We start from the raw sequence: 18635 nt of genomic DNA, 5'->3' as shown, positions 1-18635 counted from the left end.
GAAATCTTCCGTTCAGCTCTTTTATCTTGTCATTTCTTCCATTTGCTTTAACTACTGTTCACTCAAGGGGAAGTTTTAGAGTCTCTTCTGTCATCCATTTTGGTCTTCTCTTCTTTTCTTGTCTTTTTAGTGATCTCTTGCTTTCTTCATGGATAATGTTCTTGATATCCTCCCATAATTCTTCTGGTTTTCTGTCGTTGGTGTTCAATGCATTCAATCTATTCTTTAGATGATCTCTAAATTCAGGGGGGATATATTCAAGATCATATTTTGGCTCTCTTGGAATTATTTTAATTGTCTTTAATATGATTTAATAAATGACTACACAATAGTCATTTATTAAAAGTGTTTTGTAGGAAAATAGTTAAAAATTAAATATTAGTATAGAAGAAAATAAATATGGCCAGTTTGCTCACTATTATTTTTGCCACTAGTGTAGGGTCCTCAACTTCACAGGACCAAAATGCAAACATTTTATACAAGGAATTTAAATACTAGAAATTATGAGCACTGCTCAGAAGTAGAATATTCCATAAAAGAAATACTCCATGTCCTAAAGCAGATCTCCTTGTACTTCCTCCCTCTTCTTAAGTTAGTCCTGCTTCTTAAATATCTGGTGCCTGAAGGATTCAGCAGTGAAAGAACATGTTTTCATCTTCCTTAGGAAGATGAAGGAAAAAGCCTTGACTATAGGGAATTAAGAACAACTAGGATAGAGAGAGATGGGGAGAGTGAGAGAGAATGAGAGGCTGACAGAGTGATAGGGACAGAGACAAAGAGATGGAGAGAGGGTTCACACCTTATATAGTTTCTTTTACATCGCTAGCTTTCATTAAAAATTTATTCATTGATTACATCTTTTTGGAATACTCAATTCAAGCCTGCAAAACACTAACATAAATTAGGTATTCACAAGTTAGTGTTGAGTATAAATGCTGAAGTTCTCTATAGTTGGAAGAAGTTAACATTATAGGCCTATCTGTATCACATATTTAATTTCCACTAAATCAAAAGTTGATAAATCCCATAATAACAAAATTTGTACATATTACAAGTTCTGGTGGTGCAGTGATTGAAGCATTGGGCTGCTAAACAAAAGGTCAGTGGTTCACACCCATCAGTTGTTTCACAGGAGAAAGATGAAGCAACCTGCTTCTGTAAAGATTTATATCCTAGAAAACCCTAGTGTTGTTGTTGTTATGTGCTGTTGAGTCGGACCCAACTCACAGCGATCCCTCCTTGGGTTTCCGAGGTAGTATCACTATGGAAGTAGATTACCTAACCTTCCTTCCAAGGAGTGGCTGGTGGGTTTGAACTGCCAGCCTTCTGGTTGGCAACCAAGAGCCTTAGGCACTACACTGAAACCCCGTGGGGCAGTTCTACTCTGTCCTATAGGTCCTCTATGAGTCAGAATCAACTCAATGGCAGAGGGAGGTACACACAAGATAAGACACATGCTCCAAAATCTGTTAAAAGTAGCTACAATTTAATAAATATCAAGAGAGCAAATTATATATGAGAGAGTAACAGCATAAATTAGCATCAATGGGAAACTCTGGGGAGGAGAAACAGAGACATGTGGAAACAAGAAATAGTGAGCTTAGTTACATAGTTCAAATGTTAATTTTACAGCCTATTCCACTGTGTTTAAATTGAAGAGAAAGACCAGCAGTGTTTTTTAAACCCACAAAGCTCTAGAGAACTTGAAACATGTTGAGTGAAAGTTAAAAGTCAAGACATAAGATAGTTTTTTAAGCCATGCTATGGTCTTTGTCAGGAGCTCTGGGAGCATAGTGCCTAAGACACTTGACTGCTAACCACAAGGCTGGCGGTTCAAACCCACCAGCCACTCCTCAGAAGGAAGGTTGGGCAATCCTACTTTCTAGTGATACTGCCTCGGAAACCCAAGGAGGGGTTGCTATGAGTCGGGGCCGACTCGACGGCAAATAACAACAACGACATGGTTTTTGTCAATATTCTTCAGTTTATATCTCTGACAAACTGCTGATCTTAGTAAAAAGTTCATAATCTGAAAAACATTATTTCTTACCCAGTAATGTAAGTCTGTTACTCTTTTTTTTTTTTTTTTTAATATGTATAATTTGAATCTACTTTAATTAAACTCTTCCTAGGCTCAAAACTATATTAGAAGGTTTGTTTGTTTCTTTCTTTTTTATTTTCAAAATGAAAATGTTTCTGAATTAATCAGAAGTTGGTATTTCTGAATGCCAATGTCTGCAAAGCCACTGGTTATTCAGCTGATAAAGAGACTTAAATTTTTGTTTTGACAGAAAGGAGTCAATAGCTATTTAATATTTAGGAAATCTAAAAATATGTAAATGTTAACAGATGATTAAGATTTTAGACCACACTCATCCTCAGCATATAAATGAATTTTGGTATCCATGTTAACCATGAATATTTTCTTAAAATTACTGCCTTTTGAATGATTGAAGGTGGTAGTCTGCAAATTATATATAAGAAGTTAAAGCCTAAAATGACACAAACATATAATTAATTTCTCTACAAATGTTTCTAAATAAAGTCACCTGTCTTAATATAGACATGCATAGTAAGAAAGATATGGAGTTAGCAGGAAGGACATGATAAATGTAGTCATGAAAGAAAGCAATTTTTAATTTCGTACACTCTATCAATCTAGAGAGCCCATGAATATTTACTATTAATTTGGTATGCTAAAATATAGATAAAAAAGAGAGAAAGAAAAAGTAGCATATAACAAAACACTTATTATACTGATAACATAATCTATTATAATTTCCATGATTGTTTTACTAAATTTGAAATAATAAAGATGAGTTCAAATTGGCTTCACATATTTAAGGAGAATTTCTTCTTTTCCTTTATAAAATATAAATTAAAATATTGGGAAACTGTTGGGGTATGGTCAAAGTCTTTGTTCTGACGGTAAAGTCATTTAGAAAATTTCAATATGATAAGAAGTATCATTAGTAATACCAGAAGAATTAATGTATATTTATGGTCAGAATGTTCTGCTATGTTTCACATAATTTTCCTTCTAAAGGTCAGATATTTCCACCTTTTGCCTTGATATTAATCCTTAAAGAGTACAATCTTCATAGTTATTTTAACTCTCTCCTCCATCGCTTAGAATCTTCTAGTAATTCAGTTCAGGTCAGTATTCATTTATAGATCGCCTAATCTGTGTAACACAAAGGTAATATACAGATAACTCCAATATACAGATAACTGTAAGAAGACCAGTGAAGGGCACACTTCCACTTAGCAAGGCAAATAATGTAATGTTTTTCAGTCAGGAATATGGGAAAAACAGAGGACAGCCTTCCCCTAGCGCAATCAAATATAGTATTTCAGGAAATATACTCCTGTGGCAAAATAATAATAAATGAATAAACTGAATTCATAAGTCATGAAAATATGTGTCAACTCAACTTGAAGCATAAATTTGATGTTGACAGAAAGGTGCATGGGGCGAAAGCTGTCCTTCAAAAAATTTCAGTGGGATTCATTGTTCTAACCATGACATAAGTTTATGCTTTTGGTAGTATCCTCTTCATTGTCACTGTTGAGCTTCTGGCTTCATTCCCTACGCTTGTACATTAGGGTTCTCAAAAAGAATTAAGTCCTAATACTCTAAATTCCTTTGTATGTAAAAAATTGACTTTTTTCTATGCATTTCAAGGCACTTGACTGCTAACCAGAAGGCTGGCGGTTCAAACCCACCAGCCATTCCTCAGAAGGAAGTTTGGGCATAGTGATACCACTTAGTAGTGATACTTCCATAGTGATACTGCCTCAGAAACCCAGGGAGGGGTCGCTATGAGTCGGGTCCAACTCGATGGTACATAACAACAACATATATTATCCTCAACCATTTGTCTGTCAGTTTGTCATACTGGGGTGGCTTCAGTGGTGCTGTGATGCTGGAACTTATGTCACTAGTATATCCTACATCAGCAGTGTCATCTGTGATGAACAGGTTTCAGTGGAGTTTTCAGACTAAGGGAGAGTAGGAAGAAGGACCTGGCTATCTACTTCTAAATAAATTGGCAAATGAAAACATTAGGAATAGAAGAGTAACATTGTCTGATCCAATGCCAGAATATGAGCCCCTCACATTGAAACATACTCAAAATACCACTGGGGAAGAGCCACCTCCTCAAAGTAGCCCACTGTCAGTAAATCCATTCCAACTCATAGCAACCCTATATGACAGAGTAGAAACGCCTTGCAGGGTTTCCATGGAAACAGACTGCCTCATCTTTCTCCTGCAGGGCAGCTGATGATTTCAAACTGTTGACCTTCCGGTTAGCAGCTACATATCTTAAGCACTGTGCCACCAGAGCTCCTTTCCGCAAAGTAAAGTCAACATTAATGATGTGGATGGAATAATACTTTGCAGACCTACATATGCTGATGTGATACTACTAAAAATGAGAACAGCTACAAACATCCATTCATAATCAAAGCATGGAATGTATGAAGCATGAATCTAGGAAAATGAGAGAGTCAAAAATGCAATGAAATGCATAAAGATCAATATTCTAGGTGTTCATAAGCTAAAATGGATTGGTTTTTGTCATTTTGAATTGGACAATCATATGAAGGGAGGTTGGGCAATCCTACTTCCGTAGTGATACTGCCTTGGAAACCCAAGGAGGGGTCGCTATGAGTCGGGGCCGACTCGATGGCAAACAACAACAACAACAATGATCTTCTAGGCCAGGTGTGGTAGATAAGGTTGTGTGTGAACTTGGCTAGGCTTTGTTTTGAGTGGCTGGGAAGCTGGAAGTAGTTATTGCACATGATGAGAATGTAATAACCTCCAGGATGGAATCTGCTGTGAGCAGCTAAGCAGTTGCCCTCAGGGTGTGATCTGCTTCTGGTATATAAGAAGAAGCTTTGGGAAAGATAGGTAGCTTTTTGGCACATCTGGACCCTGCATTTGGCTGAGTCTTGACCTGCTGAGTTGCTCACTGATCTTGGAATTGTGCCATTTTATCTGTCAAATTTGGGTTCATCAGCCTCAGCAGCCAGCAGCTGCATGAGTCAGAAAAAGCCTCCACCTCTAGTGGGCCTGAAACAAGTGGCAGAGCTGAATGAAGCCCAAGGTTGAGGGGCCTTCACCCAGCCCCTAGAGCTGGCACTTTGCACTCAGACTTCTAGCCTCCTAAACTCTAAGAGAATAAACTCCTATTTGTTAAAGTCACTCATTTGTGGTATTTCTATTATAGCAGCACTAGAGAACGAAGACACCAAGAATGACAGATTGATGAGGAACAGCATCACATTGATCGTCAAAAAGAACATTTCATGACCCATTGTGAAGTACAATGCTGTCAGTGATAGGACAAGTCTCACAAAGTAGAACAGTTAATATGACCATTATTCAAGTTTATGTATGCAACACTAATGCCCAAAATGAAGAAACAGAAGATTATTATTATTTTTTTTTTTTTACCAACATAAGCAGTCTCATATTGATCAAACAGCCAATCAAGAAGCTTTGAAAACTGCTGGTGATTGGAATGTGAAAATTGGAAAGAAGCATCAGTAGTTGGAAAATATGGCTTTGGTGAGAGAAATGAAACCAGAGATTACATGATGGAATTTTGCAAGACCAACAACCTATTCACTGAAAATACCTTTCTTTAAACCACAAAAACAGTGATTATATATATGGACCTACCCAGATGTAATACACAAGTATGAGAAGGACAACATCTCTGCAAAGAGATGATAGAGAAGCTCAATGTCATCATTCAGAACAAGGGCGAGGGTGACTGTAGATCACACTATCAATTGTTCCTATGTAAGTTCAAGTTGAAGCTGAAAAAAATTAAAACAAACCCATGAAAGCCAAAGTATGACCATGAGTATATCCCACCTATATTTAAAGACCATCTCAAGACAGATTTAAGGCATCTGACATTAACAAACGAAGACCAGATGAATTGTTGAATGACATCAAGGGCATCACACATGAAGAAAGCCAAAAGTCATTAAATAGAAAAGAAAGAAAAGACCAAATGGATGTCACAAGAGACTCTGAAACCTGTGCTTGGGAATAGAGTAGTTAAAATGAATGGAAGAAAGAATGAGATAAAAGAGCTGAAAAGAAGATTTTAAAGGGCATCTTGAGAAGACAAAATAAAGTATTACAATGAAATACGCAAATACCTGGAGTTAGAAAACCAAAAGTTAAGAATATGCTTAGCAATTCTAAAGCTGAAAGAAATGGAAAAAAAAAAAAAAAAATCAAAGCCTAGAGTTTCAATATTACAGGAGTCTATCAGCAAGATATTGAACATTGCAGGAAAGAAAGAATACACAGAGTCCCTGTACCAGAAAAGACTTGGTCGATGTTCAACCATTTCAGGAGACAGCATATGATTAAGAACCAATGGTACTCAAGTAAGAAGTCCAAGCTGCACTAAAAGAAAACAAAAAAACAGCTCCAGCAATTGATGGAATACCTACTGAGATGTTTCCACAAATGGATAAAACAGTGTAAACACTGTGTTGTCTGTCTATGTCAAGAAATTTGGAAAACAGCTACCTGTCTAACTAACTGGAAGAGATCTAGATTTGTGTCCATTCCAAAGAAAGATGACTCAAAAGAATGTTTGTCATCAAACAAAATAATTAATAGTGCATTCAAGTAAAGTACTGTTGAAGATAATTTCAAAAGGTTTGCAGCATTTCATTTATAGGGAACTGCCAGAAATTCATGCCAGATGCAGAAGAGGATATGGAATGAGAGATATCATTACTGATGTCAAATGGATTTTTGCAGTGAGCAAAGGATAACAGAAAGATGTTTGTCTGTGTTTCATTGATTATGCAAAAGCATTTGACTGTATGGATCATAATAAATTATGAATATTTGCAAAGAATGGGAATTCCAGAATATTTAATTGTGCTCGTGTGGAACCTATACACAGACCAAGAGACAGTCATTACAACAGAACAAGGGGACACTGCATGATATAAAATCAGGAAATGTATGAGTCAGGGTTGTATCCTTTCATCATATTATTCAATCTGCTTCATGAGCAAATTATCTGAGAATCTGAACAATATGAAGAACAACCTGTGATATGAAGATGACACAATTCTGCTTGCTGAAAGAGCAGGTGACTTTAAGCACTCACTGATGAAAATCCAAGTCTAAAGCCTTCAGTGTGGATTACATCTCAAAATAAAGAAAACAAAAATTTTCAGAACCAGACTAATAAGCAACATCATCATAAATGGAGAAAATATCAATGTGGTCAAGGATTTCATTTTTCTTGGACCCACAATAAACATCCACGGAAGCAGCACTCAAGAAAATCAAATGATGTATTGCATTGGGCAAATCTATTGCAAAAGAATTCTTTAAAATATTAAAAATTAAAGATGTTATTTTGAAGACAAAGGTGTGCTGACCCAAGCCATGGTATTTTCAATCAGGAAAAAGTTGAACAATGAATAATAACAAAAACAAAGAGTTGATACCTTCGAATTATGGTGTTGACAGAGAATACTGAATATACCATGGACTGCCAGAAAAACAAACAAACGTGTCTTGGATGAAGTATAGCCAAAATGTTCCTTAGAAGCAAGGATGGCTAGCCTTTGTCTTACATACTATGGGCATGTTATTAAGAGAGAGCAGTCTCTAGAGAAGGACATCATGTTTGGTAAAATGGACAATCAGTGAAAAAGAGAAAGACCCTCAACAAGATGGATTGATAAGTCGTTGCAACAATGGGCTCAAAGACGGCAATGAATGTGAGTGTGGCACGGGATCAAGCATTATTTCTTTCTGTTGTACACAGGATACAACAGAATATAATTCAGAACCAACTCAGGGCACCCAGGGACAGCAATATAAATTATCACAGGAGAATTGAGAAAAAAATGACTAAAGTAATTTTCTGTAGTGCTTCATTCTCCTGAAGAACTGTGGTGGAGAAGCTCCTCACCTCATAAAATTAATCTTCTATTAAAATATTATAACTTAAAATGTACATATTTTATACAGTTTTATATATACTCACTATGCTAATTTTCATAACATTAAAGTGTATGAATTTTTGGTTAAAGATAAAAGGAGATGTCAAAAAGTATATAATTCACAACATGTACAACATAATTTTTTCTTTACTGTTGAATAGAAGCTTGTGGAAAAAAATTGATATAGAAATTTAGACCATCTGGCTCAGAGATGTATTGCCTATAACCTACTCAGTATAGTAATAACACTTGATATCAAATTTTAAGATAAATTATTAGAAAGTTGCCTTAATGCTCTTATTTCTCAATTACAACTCATTTTTTGCCATGGATAGTACATAGAAATAATTATCATTTTCTCTTTGGCATTCCATAATACAGATCATCTAATTTATTAAAATACTGCATTCCTTCTCCCTAAGGGACCCAGTGGGGATACTTTGGATACTTTCATGTTGAATGGACAAAAACATTTTATGTATTTTTCTGTAAATAGTGTCTTATTGAAAAAAAAAAAAAAGTGGTTGGCTCTTACTAATTTAATCTCTTTCTAATTATTTCTCTGCATTCTTAATGATTTAAATATATAATTCAGGTTATATGGGCCCTGATTATTCTATTTATTTATTTTCTTTTTTGACAGTTGAATAATTGCACCTTTGGTATAAGTTTCTTTTCCAAAGGAACGACTCTTATTCATAAACTGATGATTTGATATCCATACCTAAAAGATCGTGAAAGTGCTCGATCTACACTTGTAAAATTAGTTAATATTGATATTGTGTTGTTCATCCAATGAATAGAGGCTAAGAAACATGGGAAGGTGCCTGTGACTATGATTTAAAAAAAATATATGTATTTACTTTAAGAAGACCTTTTCTACTACAATATTTAAAATATTGAAATCATGTAGGTATTTAGAATTAAAATATTTTGGCTTATAGAAGAGCATCTCATATCCAATAAAAAATTATAAAATATTAATTCAATAAACCAAAATTGAAATAGATATGAAGAAGCTTCTATTTTCCCAGTTCAAAACATTTAAGTTGAAAACATATATTTTCATGTAACTATATACATTTCTATTATGCATATTAAAATAATATTTTAATTCCTTCATGAAAACAGTTCATGAAATAAGGCATAATATATACAGGTATGTATGGCTTAAGGTCCACGATACGTTCTATGATAGGGTGTTATGTGATTTGGACATTGTTAAATCCTTGTAAAGCCATTTTATTAAAACCTTATGACAGCCCACAGGTAGACAAAGCATAAGATCTGTATTCACTGGATAGAGGAGGCCAACCTTGCTGAGTGTGTGGCTGGGCAAGGGCTGTAGCACCAGCAGGATGGGGGTGGCGGTGATACCCACATGGGTCTGTGAAAGGGAGAAGGGCAGGGAGAGGTGACAACAAGAAATGGGTGTGTGGGTGCCAGAAGCAGAGTTGGCTTCTGCCACCCTGTTGATATCGCAGCTTTCTGATCATGTGCAGCCACCACTGCCACTACCTACAGCCAAAAGCCTACAAGCACCCTAGGCCTGGCTGGCACCACCAGTGCCCACAGAGTGAAAGTCAGCACTGCTGCTGGACCAGTGACCGAAACCAGGAGCAGGGGAAAAGGAGGCAGAGGAGGAGGCCATAGTAGATTGGGATGAACCCTGGAGCCCTGTTGCTTGCTCACTGGGGCTTGGGCTTGTTAAAACTATTAACAGGAAATAATAAACAAAAAGAAAGCTGTTTTCTCTTAAACACACACACACATACCATGGGACCACTGATGTATATGTGGTCTGACATTATTGGAACAGACTAAGCTATGCATACCTGTATATATTTAGATACAAATAAGAAGGTTTCATAGTTCTCCAAACTTATAATTTATGTTACTTGTTACCTAACATTTTAAAAATAACTACGAGTACATTGCTATGTAAGATTCACTTCTACTTCCTCATTAGCCATTGACCATGGGTCTTCTAGTCTAAAAAGACTTAAAATTATTCTTCCAATATTATTGCTGTTCTATCATGCTAAGTAATGACAATTGGTCCTGAAGGCATTGAGAAAGACAAACAGTAGACCTTCAGGAACTCAGTGATAACAATTAGATCAAACAATTTTAACAATTATTTTCTTTTATTAATGTATTGGAAAGTAAATTGTCACTTACCTGTTGTATAAAAGCACCAGATCTTCATACATATCTCTTTTTTTTCAATAGTCTTAATTTTTACCTAACATTTTAGGTTTTTAAAATGTGTATATGCAATCTCATACGATGTAGAAATGTACATTCTTTGTGATCAATATCTAGTTTATATATTGAATAGGAAAACAAGGCCATATAATCATATATTACCTTTTTCAATATGCAACCTTTTTGACTCATGTCCCATGTCATGACCAGCAAGATCTCCCTCTTTCGGGCCAGGGAGGACATTAGGTGATAAACCCATCAGCATTTGGTTCATGGACAACCCATTCTGATGGACAGCTGTGAAGTCCAAAAAAAAGAACACAAAAACACCATAACACACAATGTTCAAAGAAATTAAACTCTTTCAGACCCACAAGTAAATAAAAGATAACGTTGTAACTTTAGAGTTATTTCTAAAATATTTAGTGAGAATAGATAACCATAGTACTTTTTGAGGATAAGCAGAAAAACAGTGTAAATGTAACCATTCATCTTATGTTTATTTTCCATTATCTATCTATCTATCTATCTATCTATAATCACTATCAATGAAGAATTCAAGCTTATATCTAGTGAGCCACATTACCTCCCTAGTATATAACCTTCCTAAATTCTGCAAGAATGCAATCTTAACATTAGAGTAATATTTAACACTATGATGTTAAAAACTTAATAAGTAATATTCTAGTGGTCATAGAGGGCACATAAAGTTTTCAGTGGTGTCAGAAAGGCCACAAGTTAAGGTAACAAAATCACTGTTTCAATTTCTTATTCTATTCTAGTGAATAAAATACTAAGTTTCTTAGCTATTAAAGCAGGACTTTAAAAAGAAGTTTAAACTCAATCTTGAAACTAAAAGTGCCTGAATAATAACCATTAAATAGTTTAAAGAACTTAAAATCAAAAGTACTTCTGTGAACTATTAACAATATTCTGTTAGCACCCTTATGATTTTCACAAAGTGATAAATATATTTACTCAAAAAAATTGCTGATGAATATCTTGATTTTGTGCAAAAAAAAAAAGAGAAATTATTTCATAAAACTTTACTTTCTCTGGAAAATGTTGTTGTTGTTGTTATGTGCCGTCGAGTCGGCCCCGACTCATAGCGACCCCTCCTTGGGTTTCCGAGGCAGTATCACTACGGAAGTAGGATTGCCCAACCTTCCTTCCAAGGAGTGGCTGGTGGGTTTGAACCGCCAGCCATCTGGTTAGCAGGCAAGTGTCTTAGCTACTATGCTACCAGAGCTCCCTCTGGAAAATAGAGATCTTAAATTGATTGTAATGTATTACGGGTTACTATTTGGCAACCACTATAGTAATAATTGTTCCAGGGTAGATCATCAATGGAAGATTCCAAAATTAGTGAATGAAAACTTGATAAAGAACAGAGTATTTGCATAATCTCAAGATATCTCTGCACAAGATATTTACTAATTACAAAGGTAAATAAAAACTTTTAAATGCAACTTCAAGTGTAGAAAACTAGCAGGCTCCATCTCAACCAAGTGGTAAAGTTAATATCACCAGTAGTGGAGAACTAACATCTATCTCCTGAAATAATGCACTGAGGGTACACTAGCCTATCTTTGTGATTCCTGGAAAAAATGTATAACCTATGTTAATCATGAGAAATCATGACAAAACTCAAAGTGAGGGATGTTTATTCTTCATAGAAGGTAAGGTCCTCAAAGACAAAACTGTCTGAGGAACTATTCCAGATTAAAGGAAACTCAGGGGATGTGACAACTGATGACAAGGTTGGAGATTCTAGATTGGCTTCTGGACTAGGAAAGAAAAATGTCTTGCTGCAAAAATCATTAGTGGGAAAGTTAGTGAAATTTGAATAAGGTCTGCAAGTTTAGATAAAAGTACAATAATAATGTTAGTTTCCTGATGTTAATCGTAGTGCTGTCTGTGGTCACGTAAGAGAACGTATTTGCAGAAAATAACAATGAAGTATTTGAGGTAAAGAGGCATTATATCTATTATAGGGACACGAAGTCAAGGGGTATTGGAATCCCTGGGTGGTGCAAATGGTTTATTAGTACACTTGGTTGCTCGCTAAAGGTTTGGAGGCTTGAGTTTACTCAGCGGTCCCTTGGAAGAAGGACCTGGAGATCTACTTCTATAGATCAGGTATTAAAGACCCTGTGGAGCACTGTCCTACTCTGACACACAAGAGTTCTCCATGACTCAGAGTGGATTTGAAGGTAACTGACAAGGGGGTATTATGCCTTTATAGAGTGATTGTCCTCAGAGAAACTGATGTATCAATTGATGGACTGTGTGTGGGGGGTGGATCTAAGTGACAACTATGCAAGAATTTTTTTGTGTGTGGAGGGTGGATCTAAGTGACAAGTATGCAAGAATTTTTTTTTGTATTATTTTTGAAAACTTTCTGTTGGTCTGAAATATATTTAAAATAAATATACATCTATCTGTGTATATGGGAGCTCTGGTAGCATAGTGCCTAAATCACTTGACTGCTAACCAGAAGGCTGGTGTTTCAAACCTACCAGCCACTCCTCAGAAGGGTGGGCAATCTACTTCCATAGTGACACTGCCTCGGAAACCCAAGGAGGGATCGCTATGAGTCGAGTCAGACTCGATGGCAAACAACAACATGTGTATATATTACGCACAAGGTGCCCTAGTGGCATAGTGGTTAAGTGCTAGTCTGTCAACCTGAAAGTCAGCAGTTCAAACCCATTAGTGGCTCTGTGGGAGCAATCTGTGGTAGTCTGCTTCTGTAAAGATTAAAGGCTTGAAAACCCCATGGGACAATTTTACTTTACTCTGTATGGTTGCTAGGAGTCAGATTGACTTGACGGGCAACAGGTATATACATATGCATGCATACATGTGTGGATGTATATATTTGTGTGTATCCATTAGAACAATTAGATAGTCTAAGCATGCAAAATTTTCTTCTTTGCTTTTATAATGAATAAAAAACAATAAGCAATTAATAAAATTAAATGAAAGTATAATACAATGTTTCAAATCTTCCCCTACTTGTCCATTTACATTTCCACTTAAATATTTTGCTCATTTCCATTGAAATATTATGAAAAGCATGACATTTTTTATTTCTTTAGTAAGACAGTACCTTTTCCAATGACAAAATCTTATAAAAAGCATTAGAAATACAGTCAATATGCACATTAAATTTCTGATTTTAGTGTTAGCATAGCATAAAAACATATAGAAAAGATATTTTCTATATTTCTTTTATTTTCCAGCCTCAGGAGTTACTATTTGTTTGGTAATGCTGTCAAATAATATATCTATTTTTATGAATAAACAGTATAAACTCTTATGAAATTAGGGAAATCTATTTTATATATAGGTATTTGTATTTAGAATTTATATTTAAATTTTGAATTTATATTCTTATTATTTATATTTACTATTATGTTGAATTACAGAGTTGCCAATTATTGACCATTTAAATTTTTAAAAAATATTTTCATACAATTTAATCTAATATTTAACTAATAAAGAGTTCTGCTTTACCCAAACATCCCTTTGTAACTTTAAAAGAAAAATTATAAAAATGTCTTCATAACTGTCATAAAAATAAAAATATAAAAATATCTTCACAACTGTTATGAAAATATCTTCATAACTCTAATAAATTTTATATAAAAAGATAAAGTTCATATTACAAATATGATTACATAAAACAATAACTAAACCTGGAAGTCAAGCCCAAGCCTATAGTCATTGATCTGATTCCAAATTATCGTGACCCTATAGGAGAGACTAGAACTGCCCTATAGGTTTTCAAGGCTATAATCTTCACGGAAGCAGAATGTCTCATCTTTTTTCCCACACAGTTGCTGATGAGTTTGAACTGCCAACCTTTCAGTTAGCAGCCAAGCACTTTAACCACTGTACCACCAAACCTGGGAAGGAGACACTAAATATTGGTTTTATCAACCTAGAAATTCACTTTACATATAGTCATTTTATTGGAAAAATAGGCTGAGTTCTTTTCACAGACACAAAATAACCAGTTGTTTGAATGGAATTTTAACTTTACTATTAATTTTCTTGGCCATGAGTACCAAACCTAAATATTTTGAAAATGTGATCATAAAATATAATAATAAAATATAATAATAATAATAATAACTGTCATGGAATCAGTTACAACATATAGCACCCACCATTGGGTTTCTGAGGCTGTAATCTTTATGGAAGCAAATTGCCCCATCTTTCTTCCACATAGTTGCTAGTGGATTCGAATCACTGACCTTTTGGTTAGCAGCCAAATGCCTTAACCACTGTACTACCAGAGCTCCTTTGAAATATAATATAGCCCTATTAAAAATATATTAATACAGGTATGCACCACATGATGCTCATCTGGACAATGTCTGACTGCCTATACATTAGTGGGGTAAGGCAGAGAGGCTTGTTTGGAAGGGTGCCAAGAGTCAGGGCAGGTGTTGAGTTTGTGGCATGGCTATAGCTGCACTTGGATCCAAAGGCTCAGGCCCAAGCAGCAGTTCCTGCAGCTGTTGCTGGTGGGTGCTCTGCCAAAGCCCACACAGATCAGTGCCTGCAGGAAACATTGGGCTGGGACTGGTTCCTCGTCCCTTGGGTTTCCTATTCCAACCAGGATCCCAGAGGCTGCTCCTTAGGCTGCTTGGAGAGAAGGAAGAACCCAGATGCAGCCAACTGCAGGTGCAAGTTTGCAAATCCCAAGGCTCCTGGTGCTAACCAAGAGTCAGAGCAGTTTGCAACAGGGTTACTTTGATGTATCTAATACATACAAACATATACAGTATATGTTATGTGTGGTTCAAACAACATCCAAATCACATACTACACTGTCCTATTTCAGTATAGAAATACCTAGACCACATGGTAGACGTTAAGTGATGCATAGGCATATATGATAATAATAAATATTTTAGGCTTTAAATTATTCCAATCCTAAAATTTAGCCAGTGTTTTAAACTGATCATCTAAATGATTAAGAAATATAAAAATAAACTCATCATTTTGAATTTTACTTCTTTCACTCCTCTTTGTGGATATGTATGTCAGTGCAAAAATAAATTTTAAAAATCAAAGAATTTTGGAAATGGTAGCATTGGGATTGTAGGGATGAAGTTGAATAATCCATAACAGTATACTCAGGTACTCAATAGCTGAGAGTTAGGGGTGTTTACTTCAGAAACTAATCTAGAAGGTTACTAACTTTCTATAACTGTTTCATAGCTCAAGTCTTTATAGGTGGCATCAAAGAGAGGGAGTTTATATCAGAACCTGTTAATGTAGTATCATACCTCATGATACTGCAAACTAGGAACATAATTTTGAGAGATGGCTATTGCTATACAGCTTCAGAACATGATACATCTGAGGTCTATTTGGAATGAGGGCATTTTGATTAGAAAAGCCAGCTGCACCTAATAAAGTTGAAAATTGTGACAAGTAAAAGTATGAGACCTACGGATTCTGTCAGAAGAGCTCTCGGTTCGTGCAGGGGAGCTGGACACACTGCTGCTGCGATGGGATGATGGGTGACTGCCAGGCCTTCGGCCTTCCTCCAGAGAGGGGGCAGGAGAGGGGCTGTCAGGAACACGCTCCTACACCACCATGGGGGGGGGCAGGAGAAAAGAGGTAAATACATCAGAACATTACTGTGAATGTTGATTTTTCTTAATACCAAAACATTATAACAACAACATAAAGAAAAATAACCACATTATTTTGTCAGCAATTAACCCACTTCCATGGAGTCAATTCTGACTCATACCAACCCTATAGAAAAGAGTGGAACTGCCTCACAGAGCTTGCAAGACTGTAAATCTTTATGGAAATAGACTGCCTCCTCTTTCTTCTGCTGAGTGGCTGTGGCTTTGAACTGCCAAACTTTTGGTTAGCAGTGGAATGATTTAACCACTGCACCACCAGAGCCCCTTCATCAGCAATTAGTCATATTACAAGACTTGTTTTTTCTTGAACAAAGCTAAATAAAGAGAAAGACTACCTAGGAAACTATAGTTATATACACAAACATCACTGTCATAACAGCAAATGTTAATCCACTATTTAGAGAAAAATTGAAGCCAAAGAAATACCCAAACATCTGCAAATTAGGACCCATTAGAAAATAACAACAACAACAACAAACAAAAAAAAAAACAGAACAAGCAAGTTTCAAGTCTAGATAATCATCAATTTAAAGAAATTTGTAAATGTGTACTATTGCTTCAGCAAGTGTCTAAGGATCATTTAGCATACAAATTATCAAGGTGACAGACCATAATAATAACACCAGAGGAGTTGTTAACAGCTATTTCATCATGGCACAGCTCTGGATACACTCAGATGGTCACATTTTAAAGTATCATGAAATTCATTATTATTTAACATTTGAATAATTTACTTTAATTCTATTAATTTTCAGACTACCTACCTACCCCAAGCTCCAATTCAGCCACACAAAGGTTTTAGGAAAAAATCATGAAGTATCTATTAGTTGTATCCCAGAGAAATTCGTTATCATATATCCTGATATTATTCTACATTACATTCAGTTCCCATTTCATATCCCCTCCTTTCTACTAAGCTCTGCACTTCTTCTCCATTAAAACAATGTGCATTCAAATTGTATAAATGTCTCCACTGACCACTTATAAGTAGATGTAGAGTTTAAGAGATACAGTGTCTATAGATTAACACTTTCTATTTTATGTAAGAAGGTATCGATGCTTTTAGATATCCACAGACATAAACTTTGAAAACTTATCTCTTCAACTCTTCAATAATGAACAAAAATTAAGAATTGTAGAACTAAACATTATTCCTTGTTAAGAAAGGAAAGGTACACATATTAAACATACCTTTAAAAATTAACAGGAAAAAGTCTAAAATAATTTATCAATGCATAACTATTTTTTTTTTTTTTAATTTAAGCTCACTTGCAACACACACAATGTTGGTATAGGTAAGTACATAAGCAGAATCAACTCTCAGAACTTAATTCCATTAAGAGGCTAATTCAAAATATCAATGACTAATTTAATGTGGAGCAAAAAAAGATAAGACTCAAGTCTACACACTACCAGTGAGAATAGGAGCTGTACTCATCTTTATTGCATAGGTTCCACTAGCCCAGTTAGGCTTCATGATCTCTCTGCACAAAAGAATCAAGTGGGAAGCACTTAAGCTGTCTGGTTGCTACCTCCAGATATTCTGTTTCATGGGTCAGAACTGGCCCAGACATTAGTAGGTTTGAAAGGCTACCCAGACTTGATTCTAATGTGCTTCCAAGATTCAGCACCACTGTCCTAGCTTGTCTCATACTTGATTAATTTGCAATCCTGTGCATTGTCGGTAAACACATTCAAAAAATACGTTGAAGTTCCATTTATAAAAAGCATAATGACAAGATTAAAATTAATCAAATAAAGGCAAAGATCTCTTCCAAAATTTGTAGCACAAAAGGGATTCCCAATATATATTCTATGGAATAAAAATCACTCCTATAAGAAAAATCCACCAGCCACTCCTCAGAAGGAAGTTTGGACAATCTACTTCTGTAGTGACACCACCTCGGAAACCCAACAAAGGGTTGCTAGGAGTCGGATCCGACTCTACGTCAGTGAGTTTTGAGTTTCATAAGAAAATTCATGATAAAATACCAAAAAATAATCTAAAGATTAAAAAAAGAAGAAAAGTTCAATTATATTCTACTATCAGGGATGCCCAAAGCAGCAAGTGGGAAGAGCAGGAGAAAGGGGATTAAAAGCCAGGAAGCCAGAGACAACAGCAATCAGCTGAAGGGATTAGGTGAGGAGAGGAAACTCAGGTCCACCCAAAGCAGCAGGACAGGAAAGCAGGAGAAAGGGGATAAAAGCCAGGAACCCGGACAGAAGAGCAGTAAGCCCCAGGGATAGGTGAGGAGAGACAACTCAGGGATGCCCAAAGTAGCAGGCGGGAAGAGCAGGAGAAAGGGGATTAAAAGCCAGGAAGACAGGGAGAAGAGCAATCAGATGAAGGGATTAGGTGAAGAGAGGAAACTCAGGCCCACCCAAAACAGCAGGACGGGAAAGCAGCAGAAAGGGGATTAAAAACCAGGAACTTGGACAGAAGAGCAGTAAGGCCCAAGGATACAGGTGAGGAGAGACAACTCAGGAATGCCCAAAGCAGCAGGCCAGAAGAGCAGGAGAAAGGTGATTAAAAGCCAGGAAGCCAGACAGAGGAAGAGTCAGCCACAGGGACCCAGGTGGGGATGATACAGGAGGTCTTCAACAGCAAGACAAACTTGTCTGTCGGTTTGTCCTACTGTGGTGACATGTAGACATGAGTCTTGAGGCTTAGCCTCTGGTGTTTAAAACCCAGCGAGATGCACCTGGTACACAGGTAACAGCCCAGCTTATAGACTGAGACAGACTTTG

The 18635-nt window shown here is 36.0% G+C and overlaps 1 protein-coding gene across 1 annotated transcript in view; it reads right to left on the bottom strand.

Annotated features, from left to right (window-relative positions):
• Positions 1-18635, bottom strand: part of DACH1 (dachshund family transcription factor 1) — a 565727-nt gene that overhangs the window by 113403 nt on the left and 433689 nt on the right. The window contains 2 exon segments of the mRNA XM_042782473.1: positions 10375-10509; positions 15683-15818. Coding sequence (XP_042638407.1) covers positions 10375-10509; positions 15683-15818 — 271 coding nt within the window.

This window comes from Orycteropus afer, unplaced genomic scaffold (genome assembly GCF_000298275.1).
Source record: "Orycteropus afer afer isolate SDZICR_OR568_19922 unplaced genomic scaffold, OryAfe1.0 scaffold00331, whole genome shotgun sequence".
Lineage (NCBI taxonomy): Eukaryota > Metazoa > Chordata > Mammalia > Tubulidentata > Orycteropodidae > Orycteropus > Orycteropus afer.
Note: the sequence above shows the minus strand (reverse complement) of the source record. Positions and strands in the feature narration are given on the sequence as shown.